Genomic DNA, 25,604 nt, shown 5'->3' on the forward strand with positions numbered 1-25,604 from the left:
AATTTTTTATTTTCTAATATAATTGTTTATTCCAATTGTGACAAAGGCAAGTTGTGTCTGTCTTTATTAATAGAATATTATTTTATTATAGACACATCCATGGTCAGAAGCCCACATGTCTTTCCGGAGGATTCCCCTCCTCTCTTCTTCTCTAGCTGTCTTGATTTTTTTTTTTTTTTAAGATTTTATTTATTTATTTGGCAGAAGAGAGAAATCACAAGTAGGCAGAGAAGCAGGCAGAGAGAGGGGGAAGCAGGCTCCCTGCTGAGTAGAGAGCCCAATGCGGTACTCGATCCCAGGACCCTGAGATCATGACCTGAGCCAAAGGCAGAGGCTTAACCCACTGAGCCACCCAGGCACCCCTGATGTTTTTAAATTACAACTTTTAGAACAAATTATGAACTGCCAACTGATATATCTCTCTTCTTGAAAAATGAGCCAAACAAGCAAAATTGAGACCCTGGAAGAATCTCTCAGTTACAGGATGGCTTTTCTTGTTCAAGATTATTCTCGGAAAGTAGCCAGGATTAGGTTTCCTCCATCTATCTAAAAGAGTGATTTTTTAGTATATTTGCCTTTATGGGAGAGGAGGAAGATATCGGACAGTCTCACAAAAGCACGCTTGACGTGGGATCACAGGATATAGCAGGGCCATGTGGGGGTTCTTGGTTTATGTCACACTCACTGATGTCAGATCCAAACATTTATTAGCATTGAGTTGGTGCCCGTCAGCAAAGTACTGTTAATTGGGATTTTGCAGTTCGTTTATTTTTCTGTTATCTTTCAGAAAACCCTTGCTGTCACTTAATCATAGCCGAACATAACTTTACAGCTCCTTTCTTTCATACCCTGTGGCCCATAGCTGTACAGTACAGAGGCTGTCTTGAGTGTTTTCTGCACTTTAATTAATACTTACACAAATAATTGCTTTTTTGCCCCATTTAAACAAACAAGCAGACAAATAGACAATCACCAGAACTAATTGTTGTCTGTTGCTTTCAGGACAAGCTGCTGCAGGCAAAGAAAGAAATTGAAAAGCACTCTATTAATGATAAACAGGTATGATCCGTCTTCGGGATGCATTTTCTGAACTAATCAGTGCAGCTGTGTAGAGGGAAGAAAAGTGTTGTTTGAACTGAAAATAGTTCATGTAAAGCATGTAGGATTTTCCTAGTTAAGATACATATTAGACAGTTTTTTAAAAAGCGAAGTCGTTTGAATTGTCTTCAAGTTCAGGTTGTTACCAAAAACGTACAGACTTTGACTTACACGCACCAATGATTGAATAATGTTTTTCTAGAAAGTGATTTTATGTCAGTTATTTATTTAAGGTCACTTCATACAAATACTTAAGGGGAAAGGGGCACTACATTTATTTTTTTTTGGTTACGGTATTTTTTGATGAATAAAATGGTGTGTATGTATATATGTATCATTCAGTATAAAACATAATAACAAGTTACTGTGGCACTTATCACCCAGCTTAAGAAATGAGATGTACTGGGGCCTCTGGAGAGCCCTCTGGAGCCCATATCAGCTGCCCATATCCTCTGATCTCATTTCTAGAGGCAACCCCCAACCTGATTTATATGTTGATTCATCCTTTGCTCTTTTCATAATTTCACTAGAGGGTGCACATAACCCTAAATAAGCTACTGTTTATTTCTGCTTCTCTTTGAACTTGATGGCACCATTCTTATTTTTTTGGTCAGACTTCCTGAGGCATACTTCACATACCATTCAGTTCACCGGTTCAAGTGTACGATTCAGCGGCCTACCCGCAGAGTTGCACAACCTGCACCAGAATTGCTTTAGAGCTTTCCCGTCACCCCGTAAAGAAAGTCGGGACCTTGTCACTCCCCATTCCTCCCAATCCCCCAGCCCCAGGCAATCACTAATCTGCTTTCTGCCTCTGTAGATTTGTAGGACATCATTCTCGAGGTATTTTTGTGCAACTTGATTTCTTCCCTAGAGACTGCTTTAGAGATATTTCTGCATTGTTGCATAAAGTCATAGTTTATCCATTTTTTACTGCTATGTAGCATTTTCCTGGATATATTTAGAAGACCTGTCAGTTCATCAGTTCTATTGTCGGTGGATATTTTGTTTCCAGTTTTTTGGTTAGTTTTACATCTTGCTGTTACTGAAGTTTTTCTCCGTGTCTCTGTGCGTGTGTGCAAGGATGGGCTGTGTCTGGAAATGGAATCGTGGAGGTACGGTTACAGCGCACACGCATCTTCCGCTTCAGCGGAGTGGGCGCACGCCCCCCCGTAGTGCTCCGGGCCTCCTGTTGCCTCACATCCTTGCCAACACTTGGTATTGGCAGGCTTACTAATTTTTGCCTTTCGGATGGGTTTTAAATGGTATTTCACTCTAGTTTTTTGAATTTTTAAAATTATTTTTACAAAATACTTTATTAATTTGAGAGAAAGAGTGTCTGTGTGAGCTCAGGGGGAGGAGCGGAGGGGGAGGGAAAGAATCTCAAGCAGACTCCACGTAGAGTGAATGCAGAGCCCAGTGCAGGGCTCGATCCCACCACCCGACACCCCGAGATCCTGACCTGAGGCGAAAGCAAGAGTCAGATGCCTAACCTATTGAGCCACCCGGTGCCCCTCACTGTAGTTTTAGTAGCCTCTTTATCCCCTCCAAAATACGTGAGAGCTCTTTCCACGTTAAGAAAAATAAATCAGCCTCACCTTTTGCAACTGCCGGGGCGGCCTAGGGACCCACTAGTACGCGGTCGTCCCCCGGGCGGTGCGGCCACCTTGTCCTCTGCTTTGGCGCCCTGTGGCGCAGGTAGAGGTCCTCGGCCGCATCTCCTCGTGTCCGTGTGCGGCGTCTTCCCCAGTACCTTGGCTCCTGTGCCCCGTTCCCTGGAGCCCGAGAGCATCGGAGAGCTGCCACCTCAGCAAATCTCGTTTTCTTTTTTTCCGCTGTCACGTGAGTTCTGGTAGAGGAAGACGTCCCCTGTCAAACCGCGGCGCTCGGGTGCTCCTGGCTGAAGGCCAGGCCTGCTGTCAGCAGCATCTCCCTGCCCCGGACTCGTTCGCCCGGACTCCCACCCCCGCCTCAGCCTTCAGAAGGCTTGAGGTCATGTGGCAAGTTCCTGGCGCCTCCGTCAGGGAAAGGCAGGATGGGCTGGGCCGGGCCAGAAGGGCTTCGCTGCACAGCTTAGCACAAGCAGAGCCGCGGGGACACGTTCTTCCTGGTGATTTGTGAACCCCCCCCCTTTTTTTTTGAAATTTTGCTTATCTGGGGGATAGCTTTTATTTATAGCAAATGATCTAATACTGTATAAAAAGCCTGGTATAAAAAGCCCGGTTACAGGAATAAAACCCAAGGGCAACTCCTCTGGAATATTCCAGGTCACATTTGCGAAGGGGGCCGTTTCCTTTCCTCAGGGATTTAGCTCCTTTGGATAGGGCTCCTTCCCGCATCCGAAAAGACTTCCTGCCCCCCCCCCCCCCCGCATCAGGCTGTCAGGCAGCCCCCTCGCGTCGGGGCTTTATTCCCTGCATCGCGTCTTCTCAGAGCGGGAAGGGAGCTCTGTGGTCACCAGCTTCTGACACCCTGGCCGGAGCAGGTGAGGCCAGCGCCGCCTCCTCGGGCGCCGCCCCGCTAGTGGGGGAAGGGGCAGGACTGGAACCCAGGCCCGCCGGGCCCGCGCCAGCCCCTTCCCCCGCACCGCACCCCCTTCAACTCGCAGCCACGCTCGGGCGCGTGTGTGGAAGTGGACGTGCCCTCCTGTGCACGCTCCTTCTGTCTGTCCCCCAGCTCGGCGGCCAGTCTCCACCCAGAAGAACTCACGGAAAGACTGAGAAGTGGAGAGATGCCTTTCTGCTTCTCTCCGCGGCCCCCCTTGGAACACAGAACATTCCCATGTCAGAGGCTAAGCTCTGGATTTGAAAACGTTATCCAAAAAGGGAAATCAAAACAATAGCTCATTGTTAGTCCTCGTTAGTATTTTGAACTGCTATTTTATCAATTTTCGTCCAAGTAAGCACGGAAATATGTGCTTTTTTTCCTCCCCCTTCCTTCTTCCCTTCCTTGCCTTCTTCCTTTCCAAAGACGAGCGAAACTGTTTCCCGTGGCCGGCACGGGCTGGGCTCTTCCTGGCGTCTGTCTGTACTGGGAACCCCTGTGCGTGGCCACATTCGGACTGGGTGGGCTCTGGGGCTTGATTGGTGACCCCTGGGAGTGGGCGGCCCGGCCAGAGTCAGGCGCCTCAAGCTCCCACAGGCCCCGAGGGACCCTTGGCCTTGAAAGATAAGGTCACTGGGCTCAGACTCAAACTAAGGTGGCTTTTGCGAGTAGGTGTTGTTTGCTTGTCTCTATTCCCCCTGACGAAGCGGAGCCCCAGCGGGGCCATCAGAGCTCGGGGACTGCTCCAAGGGGAGTATTTTTTTGAGCTTATTTATTAGATTTATTGTTTTTATTTTTAACGACCTCAGATGTTAACAACTTGAGATGCAATTCATATACACTTTATTCTTTATGTAATTTATGTGTTCTTTTTAACAACTGGAGCTATAATTGATGTCCAGTAAACCACACCCATGTGAAGAGTACAGTTTGATGGCTTTTGACAGATGTATACGCATGTAAAAGTGGCACCGAAATCCAGACACGGAACATGTCCCTGCCGCCGGGGTTCTGCTTACCTCCTCGTGGTCCAGGCCTCCCTCCACGTCGGGCCGCCGCTGGTCTCAGAGCTGCTGAGAGTCACTGCAGATCAGAGGCGTGCCCGGAGGAGCTTTTTACATTTCTTTTCCTTTCTATTTCCAGGTGAAACTGACAAAAATTGTATGCACTTAAGGGGCACAGGGTGACGACTTGATGCACATTGGCGTCGTGAAACGCTTGCCCCGTCAAGTTGATTCACACACCCGTCACCTCACGCGGTCACTTCGCGTGTGTGTTGAGAACACTAGGATGGGCTCTTCTGGGGGGATCTCACGTACACACTAGAGTCGTTCCTGTTGGTAGTCAGCGTGCTGTACAGGAGACCCCTGGAACTTACTTATCTTACGCCCGAAAGCGTGTACTTTGACCCACATTTCTTAAGACATGTTTTTGAGTTTGCGCAAGAGAGTTTTCTGTGAAAACTGCCAAGAAAATTAGGCTCCACAGTTGCGCTGTCAGCAGATTTCCACCAGTGCAGTCTGTGCCTGCAGAGCCAGACTTCCCAGCTATTGGAAAGAATTGCCTTACGTGAAAAAAACTCTTTAAAAAATACTTTCAGACACCTGCGTGGCTTTGATCATTTTTTTTTTTTCTCTTCCTAACAGGTGGTGCTTTGTATATCTGTCGACGTTTCTCAAGACTACAGCCAAGTAGAGAACGTCATCAAACAAGTAAGGGGTTGGGCTAGCTGGAACTCATTCACTTGCCTTTCAGTGGTTCTTCTCATTCTGGTGTGTGGCTGGAAACTGACAGGTCATCTCTGTCGCTTTGATAGTTGTTGTCATTGATTTGCTACAAAGTGATTCTTCTCTTCTTTTTCTTCATGCCTGCTTTGATAAATTTTTCCAGGCACAGGAGAAACTGGGCCCAGTAGACATGCTTGTGAACTGTGCAGGAATGTCACTTTCGGGAAAATTTGAAGATCTTGAAGTTAGTACTTTTGAGGTAAGTAGCCATTTGCTTTTTTTTTTTTTTAAGATTTTATTTATTTATTTGACAGAGATCACAAGCAGGCAGAGGCAGGCAGGGGGCGGGAGGGGGGGGAAGCAGGCTCCCTGCTGAGCAGAGAGCCGGATATGGGGCTCGATCCCAGGACCCCGAGATCATGACCTGAGCCAAAGGCAGAGGCTTTAACCCACTGAGCCACCCAGTCGCCCTGCCATTTGCTTTTTGCTCATCGGGCAACTCATACACTCCAAGTAGAGCAGGGCCGCAGGGGAAGGCTTTGCAACTAAACCAGATAAAATGCATTCGGATTTTCTAGAAGCTTTAGAAGGCTGGGGGAAGGTTGGACAAGGTTTTGGTCCCAGCGCCATGACCATCCAACCTTAAGAGCTTAGATGTGTCTCTGGACCTTGGTCCGCCCGGCTGTATGACCCCCAGCCTGACATGCATCACGGTGACGATTCTCCGCGGTCCTCTCTGCAAGAGGTTCTCTGTGAGCCGAGAGATGCTGGATTCTCATCTCAGCCGTCGGGGTTTGGAACAGCGGTAAGCCAGCAAAGTTTAAGAGCAGACTGTTGGGGTTGCGAAGTCAAGACGAAAAGATAACCCATCCTATTTTGGTTTGTATTTTTAAACAGATTTGCCAGGGACCGTCTCTTAGTAATCTCTGTCAGATCTCAGTAAGTGGACAGCAGTTGTGCAGTCCTTCTAGAGTGCAGGACAGTTTTTTAGTGGACGTTGCCTCAACTGTCTTTTCCTTCATGATCTGCCGTAGTGGATTTGGATGCTTTACTCCATGAAGGTCACGTTTGCGGAGGAGAGTGCTGGGGGGCTTCTGGGGCGCTGGGGAGGCGCTGCGAACTCTCCGATTTAAAGTCCGGTCGGGAGCGTCCAGAGGCAGCTGGGAGCAGAGGGCCGCCTTATCTGGGGCCCGAGTGTCGGAAGGCCCCTTTATCAACTCGGCATGAAAGGTGGTGGTCAGGGCCCACTCGCCTGGACCGAAGGTTATCGGGGGAGAGGTGGGAGCCGGTTTCAGCAGCTGGGTGCAGAGTCAGCTGGGGAAGACGGCTGAGACGTCGGAGGTGGCCCGCGGAGTCAGGTGTGTGGGAGTGTGTGTGGATGGGTGTGAGTATGAGTGAGTGTGTGTGATCTCAGGGTTTTGAGATCGAGCCCCGGGTCGGGCTCTGAGCTGGGTGTGGAGTCTGCTCGAGAGGAGCGTGTGCTCGTGTGTTTGTGTCTGTGTGTGTGTGTATGAGAGAGAGCGGCTAACGGAGGGGGAGTCCGCAGACTCACCCTGACCGAGTGTGGGGGGTGAACTCACCCGGAGGCCGGTATGGGGCAGGGGGGTGGAGGCTGAGGAGGGCTGGGGGGTGAGGGCTCAGCTTCTGGAGCATTGTGGGGCGGAGCAGGGGCCAGAAGGCCTGGGCCCTCGAAGGCCACCACGGGGAATTTGGCTTTTCGTCCAAAACCTCTGAGGAGGCCTGAGCCCTGCCGGGCATGGTGTGTGTTTCGGTGTTTAGAGGTTCTTTGTGCTACGGCAGGGCGCTGGGTAGGCGGTGTCAGAGGCCGGGAGGGGGTGGTGACGTGGGGGCATTCGGGGGTAAACGCAGAGTGAGGGGGCGGGGGGCGGGGGCAGAGAGGGGCACACGAGGGGCTGTTGGAAGTGGTCCCGCCCCAGTGAGACCCAGACTTTGGGAACCCAAAGCCTGTGGCCTCTGTCCCAGTGACAAGGCCTCTTTCCAGCTGCCCCGAATGCAGGCAGCAGGCCACTGTACTCGGGGGCGCGTCCCTCTGCCCGGCCCGCACCTGCCCCCCACCCCCCCGCTCTCCCCCTTGTACGTCTTGGTCCCTCAGTGTTCTGGTCAAGGCTCCTCGTCCGTAAGTCCTGCCGGAACCCACACTGCCAGGTCTGATGCGTTTTCTGGAGACAAGAGTTCATGTCTATGTAACATGAATTCTCTCTTATTTTTTTACTTGATTATGTTGTTTTAGTTGCTTATCTCGTTTGAACTTGACTGAGGCTTACAGGGTCCCCATCACAAGGGTTCCCTGCACAGGATAGTTGACTGTGGGGTTACAGCTCACAGCTGGGGGACCTCAGCACGGGCCGCGTGACTCCCCGGGGAGAGGCCTCTTGGAAACCTGCTTCCTCTGGACTCTGACCCTGGTGCCTCTTGCCCTTGCTGATTGTGCTTCGTGCCCTCCCGCTGCCATAAGCCTGAGTCATGGGTACAACGAGGTGCGGCGTCTGGGAGGCTGTCCTGGGAATCCTTTAGACAGGAGGTGGTCTTGGGGAACGCCAGGGCGCCTCTCTTAATTTTCCTATTTAATGGTTTTCTTTGTGGATTCTTAGAGCAATATCCTGTTTTATCTCCCCGTGGTTGTTAGTGATAATTATTTTCACTTTTTGATTGGGATGACATTGCCTCTATAAATCCACATGGGGAGAGCTGATTCTTAACAATATCGAGCCTTTTAACCACCGAACGTGGTCTATGTCTCCATTTATCTAAATTTTCTTTCATTTCTCTCAGCAGTCTTCTGTAGTTTTCAGTGTATGGGTCTTGCACCCCATTTTTCTGTATTTCCCATTTTCTGATGCCATTAGAAACGGTATTTTTGATGTTAGTTTCTGAGTGTTCATTGCTAATGTAGAGAAATTTAGTTGATTTTTTGTGTGTTGATCTTGCAGCCTTGCTAAAGTCCATTATTAATTCTAGTGCTCACATTAATTCTGGTCTAGATACTCTGCATTTAAGATCATGTCCTCTGCAACGGTTTTACTTTTTCTGCTCCCATCCGGGCACCCTTGTTTTACCGGCGAGAACGTCTAGCACGGAGTAGAAGTGGTGAGAGCAGACATGCTTGTGGTGTTCCTGATCTCGGGAGAAAACATTTTTTTTGCCATTAAGTATGATGTTTTGTAGTTCTGTTCTCTTTTGTTGTGTTTGGATGGCTTCCCACTGAACAGGGAGCTTGACGCAGGGCTCGATCCCAGGACTCTGGGATCATGACCCAAGCTGAAGGCAGCTGCCTAACGACTGAGCCACCCAGGTGCCCTCAGCCAAAGTTTTTAAATACTTTTTCTAAATGAAATTTCACCTATTAACCCTCATTTTCAATATTCTCTAAAATCTAAGTGGTTGTTTAAGTTTGAATAATGTACTTGAACATTTGAAATGTAATTCTAAACTAATGGATGTGAAATATGCATGCCCTGGTGAATGTAAAAATTTGTCTAGGAATATTTTATATGCAGAACAAAAATATTAATTTATGATAAAACATGAATGGTATAGGAACACACAAGTCAGACTGTGTCAAGAGAAATACATCAGTTAGATGTTTACTTAAAATTAAAATTTAGATGTATTTACTTTAATATTGATATTCTCATATTCTGTTTCTGCATTTAAGAGGTTGAATAAAGTATACTTTGCCGGTAACAAATTAAAAAAAAAAAAAAATGTAGAGAGTTGTACCAAGTTGAGAAACTTCAGTTCCTAGTTTGCTGAGAGTTTTCTGGTTTTTGGTTGTGTTTTTTGTTTGTATGTTTTTGAGAGAGAACATGCACAAGTGGGGGGTGGGGAGGGGCGGAGAGAGAGGGAGAGGGAGAGAATCTTAAGCACGCTCCACGCCCAGTGCAGAGCCCAACACGGGGCTGGATCCCAGGACCCTGAGATCATGACCTGAGGCAAAATCAAGAATTGGATGCTTAACCAACAAAGCCACCCAGGTGCCCCTGCTGAGAGAGTTTTTATAAGCAATGGAGGTTGAATTTTGTCAGGTGCTTTTTCTGCATCTATTGGGATGATCACAGAGTTCTTTTCTTAGTTGATATGGTGAATTATACTGATTAATTTCCAACGTTAAACCAGCCTTGCATTCCTGGGCTCGACCCCACTTGGCTATTAATCCTTTCTGTGTTCTTGAGGGATATTAGTTGGAGTTTTCTTTTCTTGTAATGTTATTTTCTGATTTTTGTGTAAAGGTAATGCTTGCATCTTGCATAAGTAGGAAAATAGTCCCTCCTCTTCAGTTTTCTGGAAGGATTTGTATAGAATTGGTGCTATCCTTCCTTAAATGTTTGCTAGAATTTACCAGTGAAGGCTTATCTTACCTTATCTCTATGGAAAGTTTTCTAACTGTAATTCAATGTCTTTAATAGATGTAGGGCTATATTTGTATCTTTTTTTTTTTTAAGATTTTACATATTTATTCGAATGAGACAGAAGGAGTGGGAGAAGGGGCAGAGGGGGAGAATATCCAAGAAGACTCCCGCTGAGTGCAGAGCCCGATGTGGGGCTGGATCTCATGATCTGAGAGTCAGACGCTTAACAGACTGAGCCACCCAGGTGCCTCTTCATTTTTATCTTCCTTTCTGTTTCTTTTTGAGTGACCTTTGGTAGCTTGTGGCTTTCAAGGAATTTGTCCATTTCATCCAGGTCATTGAATTAATAGGCACCAAGCTGTTCATCATATTCCCTTCTCATCCCTTTAATATCTAGAGTTTGTAGTGATAGCACCTCTCCCGTTTTTTTTTTTTTTTTTTAAGATTTTATTTATTTACTTGAGATAGAGAGAGAACACAATTAGGCAGAGCGGCAGGCAGAGGGAAAGGGAGAAACAGGCTCCCCACCGAGCAGAGAGCCCGATGCAGGGCTCAATCCCAGGACCCCGGAATCATGACCTGAGCCGAAGGCAGACCCCTAACTGACTGAGCCACGCAGGTGCCCCTCCTCTCTGGTTCTTGGTATTGATGGTTTGTGTCTTTTATCTTTCCCGACCAGCAGGACTTGATATTTATTAATTTTATGGATCTTCTCAATAAACAGCTTTTGGTTTTATTAATTTTCTGTTGTCTTTCTTTTTTCTCTTTCTTTTATTCCCTCTCTTATTTTTGTGATTTCCTTTTTTCTGCTTACTTTTGTTTTAATTTGCTCTTCTTTTTATAGTTTTTTAGGTGGAAGCTGAGGTCATGCATTTGAGGCCCCTTCCCTCTTCAAATGCAGTTGACCCGGGCTACAGATTTCCAGCTCCGTGATGCTAAGGCAGCATCCCACACATTCTCATATGCTGTGTTTTCACTTCAGTTCAGTTACAGATACTTTACAATTTCTCTTTTCATTTTTGCTTTGACCCTTGGATGATCTAAAAGTGTGTTATTTAGTTCCTGAATATTTGGGAGATGTTCCAGAAATCACTTCCTTGCTGATTCCTGATTTAATTCCACTGTGGCTAGCGGACATACTTGTATGACTTGACTCCTTTAAGATTTGTTGAGACTTGCTTTTGGCCCAACATGCAGCCTCTCCTGTGGCCGTGCACGTGTGCTGGGAAGACCATATATCTGCTGTTTCGGGCGGAGTGTTCTAGCAGTGTCGGTTGCGTCTGGTTCGCTGAAATGTTGTTCAGGCCTTCTGTGTCCTGACTGGTTTTGTGTCCCCTTGTTCTCACAGTTACTGAAAGAGGGGTATTGAAATCTTGGATTACAATTGTGGATTTGTCTGATTATGTTTTAAATAGACTTTTAGAGCGTCTGGATGGCTCAGTTGGTTAAGCATTCTACTCTTGATGTAGGCTCCGGTCATGATCTCAGGGTTTTGAGATCGAGCCCCGGGTCGGGCTCTGAGCTGGGTGTGGAGTCTGCTTGAGAGTCTCTCTCTTCCTCTGCCTCTGCCCCTCCCCTGCTCCACTCATGTAGGCCCGCATGCTCTCTCTCTCTCTCAAAAGAAAATAATAAAAACAAATAAATAAGTAAACAGATTTTTAGCTGATACGCCTGTGTTTTAGCCCCATGCCTCTCCTCCTGCCCCCAGAGGTGCTTCTGGTGCTGCTCAGGCCTGTGGGGGTTCTCTGTGCAGGCCCGCTCTTTGGTTCCTCTGTTTCTTGCTTAGTATTCGGCAGTCTGCTAAGCTCGTTATCGCCCACCATTCTGTTTTTCAGCTTCCAAAATGTTCTCGCTGTCATTTCTTTTCCTGTTGTCTATGCTTCTGTGGGTTGTTGGCGTTTAAAAAAATTGTTATCTTTTCACTGAGATTTTAGTGGGATCTCTGAAGGGAGCAGAGGTTAACACTTGGGTTCAGCATGCCTTCTTTTTTCAGTACTTTTTTAGAGCATTTTTATTATGAAGATAATGTGATGATATCAAAAGACATTTTGGGAAAGATGGGAATCCCAGCATCCTAACATAATCACTTACAAATTTCCTTTATTTGTTTATTTATTTGAGAGAGAGAGAGAGGACAGAGAGAAAGCATGCACGCGCGCATGAGTTCGGGGAGGGGTAGAGGGAGACTGAAAGGGAGAGAGAACCTCCAGCAGACCCCCCACTCAGCCAGCAGCCTGTCATGAGGCTGAGACCATGACCCATGAGATCATGACCTGGGCCAAAATCAAGAGTCAGACTGTCAACCGCCTACACCACCCAGGCACCCCACAATCACTTACCGTTTTCTGTAGTTCCTGTGTTTGGCACCTGTGGGCACGTACTTTTATTTAATATTTGAATTGGCTACAGTACCAGGGTAAATACAGTATTGTGTGCCCCTTGCTTTTTTAAACTTGTGGAATAACGTTTCCCCATCCTCCTGGTGCTTCTGGTCACCATCTCTAAAAGCTGCGTAACTTCTGTAGAGTTAACATTCCATGGTTGACTTGGAGTTCCGCAGTGTTTGGTTACACAGGCTGATAGATTTAGTATTTTTCCAGGACTTTTGATATAGAGTCATTTTGATGCAAGTACTTTTAGACTTCCAAGTTAAAATGTAAGGCTTTTAAGAGTTCCCAGGACGAAGGAAAATAGACTCTTGGTACCTATGTGCACTCTTATCCACCATAGTCTAAGAGCCAGTGCTGGTCAGGGGCTCCCGGCGGCCCCGGGGCTGTGCTCTCCTTGACTTGTGTTTCCCCGTCCAGTTCTTGCAACAGCCCTCTGAGCTAGTATGAGCGTGAGTCCTGGGTTCAGCTGCAGAACTAAGTAGCATGTCTGACTTTCTTCATCATCAAATAGGTAGGAAATGGTCAAGCCAAGGCTTCAAACCAGTCAGTGCTGTTAATCACTCTCCTAGTCTCTCTGTGATCTTTCTGTGATCTTCTAGTAGGGTAGGAAACATTTGGGGGCATTTTCCTAAGACTGTCCTTCAAAAAGTGTTACCCTCAAGACGTAGTGTACTTTTGGTAAGGAGAAAACTACTCCTGACCGGTTTTCAGCGAAGACAACATCCCTGCGGTCATGGTGAGAATTAGCAGACTAGACTGAGACAGGCTTCAGAGGGCAGGTCATGGGCATCCCGGCTCATCTGCAGGCTCACTGCTTCCTTCCTTCCTTCGGCGCATCCACCGGCTCCCTGTCACTCAGGCTCTGATGCAGAACTCAGACCGGGAGAGCGGAGAGAACCCCCACGAAGCGCAGCCTTGAGGCTTGGACGTTGCTCACCTGCCGCGTGGCTCTTTGTTCCCTGCAGCGACTCATGAGCGTCAACTACCTAGGCAGCGTGTACCCCAGCCGCGCCGTGATCACCACCATGAAGGAGCGCCGCGTGGGCAGGATCGTCTTTGTCTCCTCCCAGGCGGGACAGCTGGGGTTATTCGGCTTCACGGCCTACTCGTCCTCCAAGTTTGCCATCAGGGGATTGGCTGAAGCTTTGCAGATGGAGGTAAGCGCTGTGCTCAGTTTCACGTGTCTGTCTCCCAGCTCAGCGGCGCGTGTTCCCCTTTAGTTTGTAGCCGCTTTACACACGCCGTTGCCCCGACCCAGACATTTACAGACTTGACGTCAGTGAAGGGCAGTCGGCCCAACCCTTGGGTTCTGCAGGTAACGTTTTTCATCACATGAAGATAATGATAGAAGCAAAATGGGCGTGAGGTGTTTCGTTTGCTTCATTTAATACACAAAGTACTACTGTTTACACGGTATTTTTGGCCTCATTCCGTGTGAGTATGCATCAGGTTAACCAGATATTTTATTCTCTGGCGGTGTTTCTGTAACAAAAAGACATGTCCTTAATGACTGAATAATGAACGTAGCATGTGTGTGAGGGAAAAGCAAAAATCAGCTACTGTCTAGCTCTCAGCATTTAGACAAATCATTTAACTTGGTCTGCTTCCTTTTCTGAAAAACAAGAGAGTTGGACTAAAAATATCATTTGGCGCTCTCTCTCTCTTACATCTTACTGTCTTAAAGAAATACTGATGAGAGCGAGTGCTTTTTTATTTTCCCAGTTAATAGAGCATGTTGTGAAAGAGGCTTAACATCAAAATAAGTGCTCGTCATGATGTGACAACCTTCACACAACCTCGCTTGTGTGAAGCAGACTTCTGCATTGTTGTCAAGTGGGGACGCTTGGGGACACATACCCATCCCAGATCACACGCTGAAAAGGCAAGGTAAAATTCTCTTGTGAGATAGATTAAAATAACGCCACCTCGTGTTAAGAGCCCAGAAGAGAATTCATTGTGATCCACCTTCTTGCAGTAAGAGTGTGATTTGGGGATTGTGTTTACTGATTTATATATTAGGGGTTAGCAAATTTTTTTCTTTCAGGGCCAGCTTATAAGTATTTTAGCCTTTGAGGGGTAGATGGTGTCTCTTGGAACCCCTCCAGCCCACTGTGAGAGCAGGAAAGCAGCCATGTGTGCCAGGTGAATGTACAATTATGGCTGTGTGCCAATAAAACTTTATTTTTAAAAACAAGTGGAGGGCCATATTTGTCCCACAGGGCATGGTTTGCTGACCCCTGATTTAGAAAATCACCAGGAGAGCCCTTGATGGTATGTGACAGAGTGCCACACTGCCCAGTTGTGGGACAAACGTTGCAGTACAGATGAGCTGTCCAGTCAGTGACACAATCCTGATGTGCCTCTTAGCGACTGATCGACTCTGCCGTGTTCATCAAAATGGAACCAGCCCCCAATTTCCTTTTTATTAAATGGCTTAATACTCTTAATCAATAATAGGGCATTATAATGTTTAGCTAATGAGGCCTGTGTGGTTGTGAAATTTCAAAACAAGAAAATCAGTATTTCTTTTGAAATGTTTACTTTGAAAGTCCCTTTGCAAATAACCACTTGATTTCTAGAACGGTTTTGTGAGGTGTGTGGGCAGATGTGGTTACGCCACCTTATAGATACAAGAACGCGGAATTTTCGGTAGTTCATGGAATTGCTCAAAGTGGCATCGTTATTTTGCAATAAAAATAGTAACAAAGTCCTTGCCTCGCGGAAGTCCTCTGCCTGTCTGCCACGGTAGCTGATGTGTCTATACTTCAGGTCAGAAGTTGCCGGATTCATCTGGCTAGTTGTCCCAGCCCTTCACTTTGGTCTCAGACACCTGCTAAGGAAACGGCTATTTTAGAAATGAAAAATCTGCTTAATTAAGGCTTTTTGTTCCTAAGTCTTGTCTTGCAGAGCTTCTCCAGGATTCGCTCATTGAGGGCAAAGTGTGTAATCTGGGTGGCCTGGTTTCACTTCGGGTAGAATGGGATGTTTCTGAAGAAGAGGGAAAGGGGGGCGCCTGGGTGACTCAGTGGGTTAAAGCCTCTGTCTTCAGCTCAGGTCATGATCCCAGGGTCCTGGGATCGAGCCCCGCATCGGGCTCTCTGCTCAGCAGGGAGCCTGCTTCCTCCTCTCTCTGCCTGCCTCTCTGCCTACTTGTGATCTCTGTCTGTCAAATAAATAAATAAAATCTTTAAAAAAAAAAAAAAAAAGAAGAGGGAAAGGAAGTGAGTTGCTAGTAGAGTCCCCAAAGCCTCTTTGGGACAAGCGTGATTCGCACGCTGCTTGTAGCTGGTTTGGACTTGAAGGCTGCTTGACTTTGGTCCATATTTAGACTCCATGAAAAATGTCCCTGTGTAAACACAAAATAAAATTAACACGTACCACGAGGGAAATAAATTCAATAATCAGAATCCAGTTTTGTTCATAGCAGACTTGCATCAAAACCATTATTTCCCTACAAACGTAGGGTGCTGGGTTTGGAAACCTGGATAATTCCGTTGGCTTTGCCAGGGTGGTTGTGTTTTCTGTGCATGAAACAGACCTTATAGACTTGCTCAGGCTCTACATACTTTTTGATAATCCTTTCTAGTTTAATTAACTCTTAAGCCTTCCTGTCTACCCCACCCTTTGCCCACAAACTAAAGTAGGACCCTAGAAATGTTTTCTGTACAATGAATAAGTTTGAAAGAATGCTTTGTTGCATTTTTTGATCTTTTTCTTCTTTAACTCAATCTTTCAGGTATAAATATATGATTTAAAGATTCTAAAAGGTAATTTTTTTGGAAAGCAGATTTCTTTCTTTCTTTCTTTTTTTTTTTTTTGAAGATTTTATTTATTTGAGAGAGAGAGAGTGCACAGAGGGAGAGGCAGGCTCCCCACTGAGCAGGGAGCCCAATGTGGGGCATGATCCTAGCACCCTGGGATCCTGACCTGAGCTGAAGGCAGATGCTTAGCCGACTGAACCACCCAGGCACCCCTGACATGGGTCACAGCCAAAGATGCAATAGCAGAGACCAGGTAAAAGCTTCCCTCCAAGGCCATCTTTTCTCACAGTGTGAAAAGGAAGCTGAAGCTGACCTTCTGGAACTTTCCCTCCACAGCTCTGCTGCTCTCTCCAGCACCCCTGCCCCTCCCACCTTCATTTTGCTGGAATTAGGAACTACACATTTTAGGTGGGATTATTTTGATGATAAATTGGTTCTCGAGCAGAGGGTTGACCTTCTGGTTGAAATGGAGACCAGGGAGGAGGAAGAAACCGATAAAGGGAGGGTAGTGGCAGGACAGAGAATGGTCAGTCAGAGGGGATGAGGGCAAACACACAGTGGTAGGTAAGCAGGGGAATCAGCCAGTGAGGTCCTGGCCTATTAATTCTTAGAGAAAGTGGTGATCTCTGGGAGTCAGCATTGTCTTAGCAAGAACACGTGAAGCCAAATTAATCGCCTTTCCTTTTCTGCTGGGGCTATGGGGTTAGTTGATTAAAGGAAAATGGTGATATAGTTTGGTGCATTTTGATTTTTACCAATTATTTGACCCAGAGTTTCGGGACACGGTAAGCTCCACGAGGGCAGAGACTCTGTCTGAGTTGCTGACATTGTATCTTCATTCATAGGCCAATACCGGCACACAGTAGGCGCTCAATACGTGTGTGTTGGATGGAGAAATAAAATGATTGGGTGATTAGCCACTGGAGGTATCCAGCCGTGGGTGGAGAGAGTCATTGTGCTTCGTGATGGTAGGGATGACAGCCGCTCCCGGGAAGGGGTGGGACTGGTTTCTCCCAGCCCTGACAGTCTGTGCCCAGCCCGGGATGAAGCTCTTCTGGAGGCCCGTGTCGGCCCTTCGCCAGCTCAGCCGTAACCTTGAATCTGAGAAACACGGTGTTGATGAACTGTCTCCTATTAGCTTAGGCCGCAGTCCTTGTGTGTCGCAGGAGGAAGGGGCACGGAAGCAGCAGAGAAACGATCCTGTCCCAGCAGAGTCGGCCTCAGGCTTCCTAGGGGCCGGTTACCGCCTCTCGGCTCTTTGGGGGGTATTTTTGTCTGGTCTGTGCACCCCAGAGGGCAAGGCCGTGGGAGACAGAGTTTAAAGTCACTGTCTCAAAAACAAGTGGAAGAAATTGCTTGCTCATCAACCTCACTGCCTGGCCTGGATCCAGAGCTATTTATGAGCGTAGCTGGGCCTTGAAGCCGCGCGCCCCATCCGTGCTGAGCGAACGAGCTCTCGCCCGCAGCGACATCACCCTGGGCCGGCGTGTGCGTCGGCGTGGCCGGCCAGGGTCTTCCGCCTCCGTGCTTCTCCCGGCCCTTCCGCTGCCTCACGGAGGGGCCCCAGGAGAAAAAGGCCCGTGTGAAAAGATGGGGCCCCGGGATGCTCTGAGAGGCTGTTGTGTGAGGAAGCGGTCCTGTCACTCCTCAGCCCCCTTGAGGTACGTGGGGGCCTCCCCACCACCAGCGGCCTATCCACTCTCAGCTCCCCTCGGTGCTGTCCGGGGGCCGAACCGCGAGCCAACAGCGAGTCAAGGGGCAGCAATTTTGATGGTATGAACTGTCGCCCTTCGAGCCATTAAGAATCGGGGCCGCTGACGGGCAGGATCTTTGGGAGGGTGTGTCCTGGCTGACTAGTGGGAGAATCTTCTGGAATCTTCTTGTTCGGGGCGTGTTGATGAGTAGAGAATTTCATTGGAGGCCTGGTGGTGAGGTAAACAAGCCTAAGAGCCCGCGTTAAGCTGGGGAAGGAGTTTCTGCATCTAAGTAAGGATGAGGTGGCCTTCGGAGAGGTGCTTGGCCGGTCTGACCCAGGACTCACCAAGGGGGAGAATCCTGTTGGCTGGTTCTGTGGTGGAGGGCAGAGTAACTTCTGATGCCCTCATGGGCGGAGGCTGGTTGCCTGGGGAGTTCTCGATCAGGCCAACGTCTCAGGGATCCATATCCTTCTCGGCTGGGGTCTGGGTGGCACAAGAAGGGCCTAGGGAGAGGGTTTTGAATGATCTTTATGTATTTTGTAGATGAAATCAGTAAGAGTTTCAGAGGCAGCCGTTGAGGAAGCCAGATTTGCAGTCCGATGGCGGAGGAGCAGACGTCCCACTGGCTGGCATGCAAGGCCCGAGTGCTGTCGGGGTTGGGGAGGGGGGACGGGCAGACCGCCTTTCCGCTGCCGGCCTTCCTCCTGGACCGCTCCCAGGGCCTCACCTGGCCCGCGGGGTGGGCAAAACTTAGACGGAGGTGAATCTCTGTACCTCGGGGCCAGCCGCCTTCTGAAGTAGAAGTTGTTGGGGCGGGCTTTTTGCCTTTCTTCCTAAATGATCTTCGTGGAGAGGAGTTTCCGGACCCCATGAGGGCTGGTTCTCCACCTGCAGAATCACCCTGCTGGTCCTGCCAGCTTCTGAGAGAATCAGGGCTGTATCTGTCGCGTGTGCCCCTGGCAGTCAGTGCAGGAAAATAAGAGAAGAAGCAGGATCGTACTTTGTTTACTGAAGGGACATGTTTCGTTTCTGAAATGCAGGTGAAGCCGTACAACGTCTATGTTACAGTTGCCTACCCGCCAGACACAGACACCCCTGGGTTTGCAGAAGAAAACAAAACCAAGGTAAGGGTTTGCCGGTGTCTGTTTTGATGTTGTAAACCCCTTTCCCAATTTTCTGACTTTCCGCCCATCAGCCTGGAGTCATTTTCATCAGTCAGAAAATTGAGTTCTTTTCAACTAATGTGCTAGGTAGACGTGTCTGGACTTTCTGGACCTTCCATGTGGGGTCTTAGAGAACACAGCCTGTATTTCCCAAGGCCATGACTTTTGCTAATAATCTTCAAGGGCTTACTTAATTAATAAGGTATTTTCTTTGTAAGGTTGAGTATGGCCTGTATTTTTAACTAACGAGATGATATTCTTTAACAATAATATTCTCTCCTCTGAACTTAAACACCTGGTTGCCGATCCTGACTTAGCGTTTCAGAAACGGATCTTAGGATTCCCTCATTCCCCCTCATTAACTTCTCAGCTCCTTGCCTGGCGCCCCGCGTCCGCCCAGAGCTCAGGCCAGTAACTGAGAAGCCAGCCTTGGTTCTTCTCCCACACCACTCACCCGCTTGACCACACACATCCTCTTGGCTCTCCTCTCAGAACTTATCCTGAATTGGACCTTTTTAAAAAGCAAAACAAAACAAAACAAAACTGCGATGATCAGGACTAGCCTCTTCTGCTCCCCTCCCCTTCCATCCCCATCCGTTCCTCACACGGGGGCCAGAAACCCTTTTAAAAAGTAAGTCAGGTCTTGTCACTCCCCCGTTCAAACCCCTCTTGTGCAAAAACAAAAACAAAAACAAAAAGACCCTTCTTGTGCAGCACAGTCCAATAGAATTCTCTAGAATGGAAATGTTCTGTGTCTGCACTCTCCAATATGGTAGTCACATTGTGGCTCTTAAACACTTGAAATGTGGCTAGTGGGACTCCCCATCATAAAACCGAATTTTTTTTTAAAGGTTTTATTTATTTTTTTGGCAGAGACACAGCAAGAGAGGGAACAGAGCAGGGGGAGTGGGAGAGGGAGAAGCAGGTTTCCTGCTGAGCAGGGAGCCCGATTCAGGGCTCGATCCCAGGACCCCAGGATCATAACCTGAGCCGAAGTGGATGCTTAACGACTGAGCCACCAGTTGATGCCAGGGCATCCCCCCTTGCTTCTTTCTGTCTCTGTACAGACTTCACCCTGAGAGGCCTTCCCTGACCCTCGGTATCTCAAAGGTCACTCCCTTGGAATATTCACCATCCTTTCCTCTGGCTTTATTTTTCTTTATAATGCTGATTGCCACTGGACATTTACATTATATGCAACGACAGTCCTGCTGAGCTGAATGCAAACTTTGCACTTTGTTCAAAGGAGCCTCTTCTTTAGCCTTGATGCGCCGTAGGCACCCTGCGAGCAAAGGAGCAAAGGAAGCGAGTGGAGAAGGGAATGGATCAGAACTTACTGCCTTGAAAGGGCGTGGATTGGTTTTCTTCTCCTTTATACTAATGCTTAGTAAGTGTGAGGCTCTGCGGCATAAAAATTGGCACTTAAGCGCCGTAGACTGTCTATTTGCAAAAAAATGTCTACGATTTAGGAGTTTTTCCCCCTTTTCATTTCTCTTTGGCTCTGCCTCTGAAGATTACAACTATTTCAAAGAAGTAAATTTAAGCCAAATGCCCTGTGTTAGAATAAGCAGGGGTCTGCTAAGCAGATTTGCAACATTTGGTAACAGTCTTTTCCTTGGAAGCCAAAGCTGACAAAGAGTGGTGATTTCCCTGTGAAGATTGGATTTTGATGTTAAGTTGGGTTTTTTTCCCTCTAGCAGTAGTGTTGAGCCGACTTCTTGGGATAAATCAAACCGTGTGTTGGTGTGTAAGCCCTTTAGGGGGCGCCATAGTGCTTTTAAATCTAATGCGTGTGTGGCGGGGTTGTGCCAGACTGGTCTGGACCAAGGGACAGGCCCTTTCAGAAGAGCCTTTCTTTGCATTCAGGTTCATCAAGAAATATTTGACTTTTATGAAGTGCTGTGCTTTTCTAATTTAAGAAAATACATCCTGTGCTTTTATTTTAATATTCTCAAACCTACATGGTAAATAAAAGTTACAGTTTCCTGCCATTTAAGGCTTTAGTTTTCAGATGTCTAATTGAAACTCCCTTTTAAAGAATTTCTGAGCACATGTTCACGTCACTGTAAAGAAGATTTTAAAAAGAAAAAAAAGACCTTGTCCACAAGGAACTTAGGAGGTAAAGTGCAATACACATATAGCTGTCATATCTATTAAGGCAGAAATATGCAGAGATGAGAAGAGAAAGAATTCAGGTAAGAATTCAGGAAAGGCTTTTGAACTAGGTGGCTGCCTTTCACCACCTTGGATTTGGGGTTCTGATACAGCAGTCCGATAATGAACCCTCAGCCATGCCGGGGGGCTCTCGATGTTTTCTGTCCCATCCTCCTTGTTAACCTCCTCTGCAGGTCTTTTAAGACACAGCTGTGTTGTTGAACAGGGGCTGGGCTGGGGTACTCTCTGCCCAGGGCCTCAGCTCTGTCCACATGTCAGTCCTTTGCTGGCCTGAAATGTGGTCGGAGTGGCGATGCTGGTCATAAGGCAGACTTGCTTAGGGCGCGTGGTCCAAGCTCTGTATAAACACTGGCCTCAGGTGTCTGCCTGGGAGTTGAGGATGCCCCCAGCCTTGCACCAGTGACGTGGTCTCATGCCAGCTTTGCTGGTCATCGCTGGAGCCGAGACCACGCATTGTCCCACGGAGAGCCCCAAGGGCCTCCTTGTTTCACTCCAGCCACCGAGGTGAATTTTATGCAGTGACCAGGTAGAAGCTGATGTAGAATCCAGACGGACCTGATTCCTGACTTGAGTAGGAATCTGCTCGAAGGTAGAAAGCTGGAATTCTTTATGAAGTAGGAGAGAGAGGGTTGTAAGAATTATTTGTTCTTGGGGCGCCTGGGTGGCTCAGTTGGTTGGGCGGCTGCCTTCAGCTCAGGCCATGATCCCAGCGTCCTGGGATCGAGTCCCACATCGGGCTCCTTGCTCAGCAGGGAGCCTGCTTCTCCCTCTGCCTCTGCCTGCCACTCTGTCTGCCTGTGCTCGCTTTCTCGCTCTCGCTCTCTCTCTCTGACAAATAAATAAATAAAATCTTTAAAAAAAAAAAAAAAAGAATTATTTGTTCTTGAATTTAATGAGTGATAATGGTAGTGATAAGCCTGTTCTTTTTTCCCCTGTTTAGCCTTTGGAGACTCGCCTGATTTCAGAGACCGTATCTGTTTGCAAACCAGAGCAAGTGGCCAAACAAATTGTTAAAGACGCAATAGTAAGTACAATCCTTATTTTCTTTCTTAATGGTTGTAGCACTAGATTTCTGAAAAGAAAGACTGTGTTTGTCCCAGGGCTTACTTCACAACATAAATTACTGTGTCTTTCTGGTCCGCTTCATATCTAATGTAGGACTCTGGTCTTCTTCCCTGAGATACTTTATTGGTTCCATGTTAATTCGGAGGCTCCTGGAAACTAATTATACATTTAACCTTAGGAACAGATTGATGAGTAAGGATGCCGGGGAACTACGGTTCTCTCAGAAGAACACGAGACATCCCTGTGCGTGTAAATGGTGTGTCCTAGATCCTGTCAGGGGCCCGCCGCCTTCTTGCAGCTTTCCCGCAGCCCTTGCCTTTAGAGATTGGTTTTAGGCACTTTATTAAATGCTGGACTTGTTGATTAAGGATTTTTTTTCTTTGACCTTCCTGCTTCCCAGGATCATTTTCGCAAATGTTCACTGACAAGGCTGTGCGCCCAGGCCCACTGGGTCACCATCCTGTCCCCCACTCATGAGCAGCCAGGCTATGAGTTTATCTGGAGTCAAAAGTGGTATCTTTGGAAACCACGTGCCTGCCATTTTGTGGAACCCACAAACGTGCCCCACAGCCTTCTGATGACATCCTGTGAACCTACCCCAGCACAACATGCACTAATGAGGGGTGTCGGTGAGCATTAGGTCTATACCGCATGTAGGAAGTTTGAGGACCCTTGGAGTGAGGTGTCAGTGAGCCGTGCAGCCGCCGTGAGGCCCGCATGTGCTGCTTAGCCTGGGCCCGGACTGAGCGGGACACAGGAGACACTGGCTCTGGGGAGATACACGCACGCGCTGGAAGCACCGGGCGCCGCCGGTGTTCAGAGGCCGAGAAAGACGGTCCTGGCGGGTGAGGGTTGTGTTTCCTGCTTCCCCCACATCAGAGCAAACACACTCAGGGTTTTCAGTGATGCTAAGTAGCTGCTTGTATCTCGGTAGGATTCGTCTAATCCGGTGGTTTTCAAACTTCATTTCTTGACCACTTTACACACGAAACTGGTGACAGGCCCAGAGGTGTCTTTACATGTGTGTGTTTTTCCACGGTTGCCATGTGAGAAGTTGAAACTGCATAATCTTTTTAAAAGATTTTATATATTTATTTGAGGGAGAGAGAGAGAGCAGAAGCGGGGGAGCAACAGGCAGAGGCAGAGGGAGAAGCAGACTCCCCACTGAGCAGGGAGCCCGATGCGGGACTTGATCCCAGGACCCTGGGATCATGACCAGAACTGAAGGCAGATGCTCAACCAACTGAGCCACCCAGGTGCCCCAAAACTACATAATCTAAAAAATATGTATTTATTAATCCGTTTAAAATAGCTACAGTAAACCTATTACACTTTAATGGAATCTTTCTACAATAATAATTTTCCAAGACAAAACTTCAGGGAGAAGAGTGCCTTTGTATTACATTTCACCAGTCTCTTTAATGTTTGTGTTAATCGAAGACAGCTGGATTCTCATTGCTGCTTCCACATTCAGTTGGCTGTAATCTGTTTTTTGGACTGAAGGATATAAAGAAAATCTGCCCTTAGACAGATATGTAGTTAGGAAAGGGAGGAATATTTAATGGACTTTTCAGATAACTGTGGACATTCTTCTTTGATATTAAACCCAAACTGGACGAATAATAGTTTCTTAAAGGTTAATTACAGCATGGAATTGGAAGCTACATTAATGAACTGTTTTGTTCTCTGTTACATTAAATTCCATTGGTCTTTACACTCTGTATGTTTTGTACCCATTCATGATTTTGTAACATTATGCATTAGTCATCTGGAAAATATGGGTTCACTGAGTTATCAGAAAAATTGTATCCATTCATATTACTGCTGGTTTGATCATGAAAGTCTACATAGTAGAAAGCTGACAATCTCACAAAGGCAGATAGGTTTTCACAAATCTTAATTTTTCCTTGAAAGCTTAGATTTTTAACACTGACCATAAAAGCTGCCAATTCTCCTTGAAGTGACAGGCTCATTTTATCCTTTTCCACAAAATGTCTTCCAAATACCCAGGTCTGAATAACCGTAGGTTGGGTTTCATGACTTAAACAGTGGGAGGAGGGCCTTTCTGCAGGGCAGCTGTCCGCCTTGGGGACAGAACCCAGCACAAGACACTGGGTGTGTATTCTCTTTTTGTCACCCAGATTATTAAGAAGACTTGCCCATTAGAGTTGAGATTTATTAAAATGATTAATTTTATTGCTCTATCAAGGGCACTTTAAAGCAAAACTGACCTTTTAAAAAATCTTTGAAAGATTTTTTAAAAATTCCCTTTACTTATTGCTGCAAGTGTGTGTGGCCATGGAGGGATGCCGCCACTGTGATTGGTGCTAATGAGCCAGCAGTTTTGCCCATCAGTGCAAATGTCAGTGAAAAGGCAGTTAAGGTCTTAGTATTATTACGACAGTCATTTTGTCCTCCTGGATCCTACGAAAGGGTCTCAGGACCCCCAGCGTTCTTGGACCCACATTTTGAGAATGCCCTGCATAGCCATTCTGGCCCATCGGCCGAGGCCACATTTGTGTATGAGCTTTGACATAAACTCTGTTACCCTTTCATGCCACCTAAAGTGGACGCACTTCATTGTTTCTTCTTTTTTAATTAATTAATTAATTAATTTTTTTTGAGAGAGAGTGTGCAGGTGTGCTCTGATGCGAGCAAGCAGGGGAGAGGCTGAGGGAGAGGGAGAGAGAGAACCTTGAGCGGGTTCCTCACCCAGCATGTAGCCCCACGCAGGGCTCAGGCTCACGACGCTGAAATCCTGACCTGAGCTCAGATCGGAAGTTGGACACCCGACTGCCTAAGCCACTCAGGCGCCCCGCACACTTCGTAGTCTCTGATGTGCTGATTCCTTTCCTGATTATTACTGTTGCCTCTTTTCTCCCCCTTCTGTTTCAGCAAGGGAATTTTAACAGTTCCATTGGCTCCGACGGGTACATGCTGTCGTCCCTGACCTGTGGAATGGCTCCGGTAACTTCTATTACTGAAGGGCTCCAGCAGGTGAGCTGTGCTTGTAACCAGGCAGTGGGACAGACAGACACACAGTGCCTCTCATTAAAACCCAGTGAGAAAAGGCTAACAGAAGACTTCGCAATTTATCTGCGGGCGTGAAGTCGATTCTCTTGCTGGGGCAGTGATGAGAAAGTAGGACATAGTGAAGGACGGCACCTGAGGGGTTCAGAGAGGGGAGAAGTGTTCTGTGCTCTGGCCCCGTGCATTAGAGGGGCACGCCGTCGCTGCTCTCGGGGTGTTCACTCGGGTTCTCTTGTGAGAACCGCAGGTCCGAGCGTTTGCAGTAGAGCGATGTAGGGTACCGGGCATCAGACCAGAACCCCTCTTCCAGGGGAGTCAGGTCACAGGCAACCATGCTCAGGGAGGTCCAAGTCAAGGATTCACCGCAGACCGTCCTCTCACCCATGCTCTGGCTCATCCAGCCGCAGAGAAGTGAGCTGCTCGTTGGTGCACCGGGTGCCGTGTCTGCTGCCGCAGACTCGGGGCCGCAGCCTCTGCAGCCTCCGGGCTCCCGGTCCAGTGGGAGCGCCGGGCAGAGGTGATACGAATGCAGTGTGACAGGACAAGAGCTGTCCCAGACTGCTGGCTCTGCACGGCCCCGACGC

The 25,604-nt window shown here is 47.6% G+C and overlaps 1 protein-coding gene across 1 annotated transcript in view; it reads left to right on the forward strand.

The window, feature by feature from the left end:
• Positions 1 to 25,604, forward strand: part of KDSR (3-ketodihydrosphingosine reductase) — a 36,729-nt gene that overhangs the window by 6,458 nt on the left and 4,667 nt on the right. The window contains exons 3-9 of the mRNA XM_080821250.1: positions 1,003 to 1,059; positions 5,289 to 5,354; positions 5,533 to 5,628; positions 13,095 to 13,286; positions 18,628 to 18,711; positions 21,866 to 21,949; positions 24,886 to 24,987. Coding sequence (XP_080677376.1) covers positions 1,003 to 1,059; positions 5,289 to 5,354; positions 5,533 to 5,628; positions 13,095 to 13,286; positions 18,628 to 18,711; positions 21,866 to 21,949; positions 24,886 to 24,987 — 681 coding nt within the window. The remainder of the gene's footprint in view (positions 1 to 1,002; positions 1,060 to 5,288; positions 5,355 to 5,532; positions 5,629 to 13,094; positions 13,287 to 18,627; positions 18,712 to 21,865; positions 21,950 to 24,885; positions 24,988 to 25,604) is intronic.

Source organism: Martes martes (genome assembly GCF_963455335.1).
Source record: "Martes martes genome assembly, chromosome: 13".
Lineage (NCBI taxonomy): Eukaryota > Metazoa > Chordata > Mammalia > Carnivora > Mustelidae > Martes > Martes martes.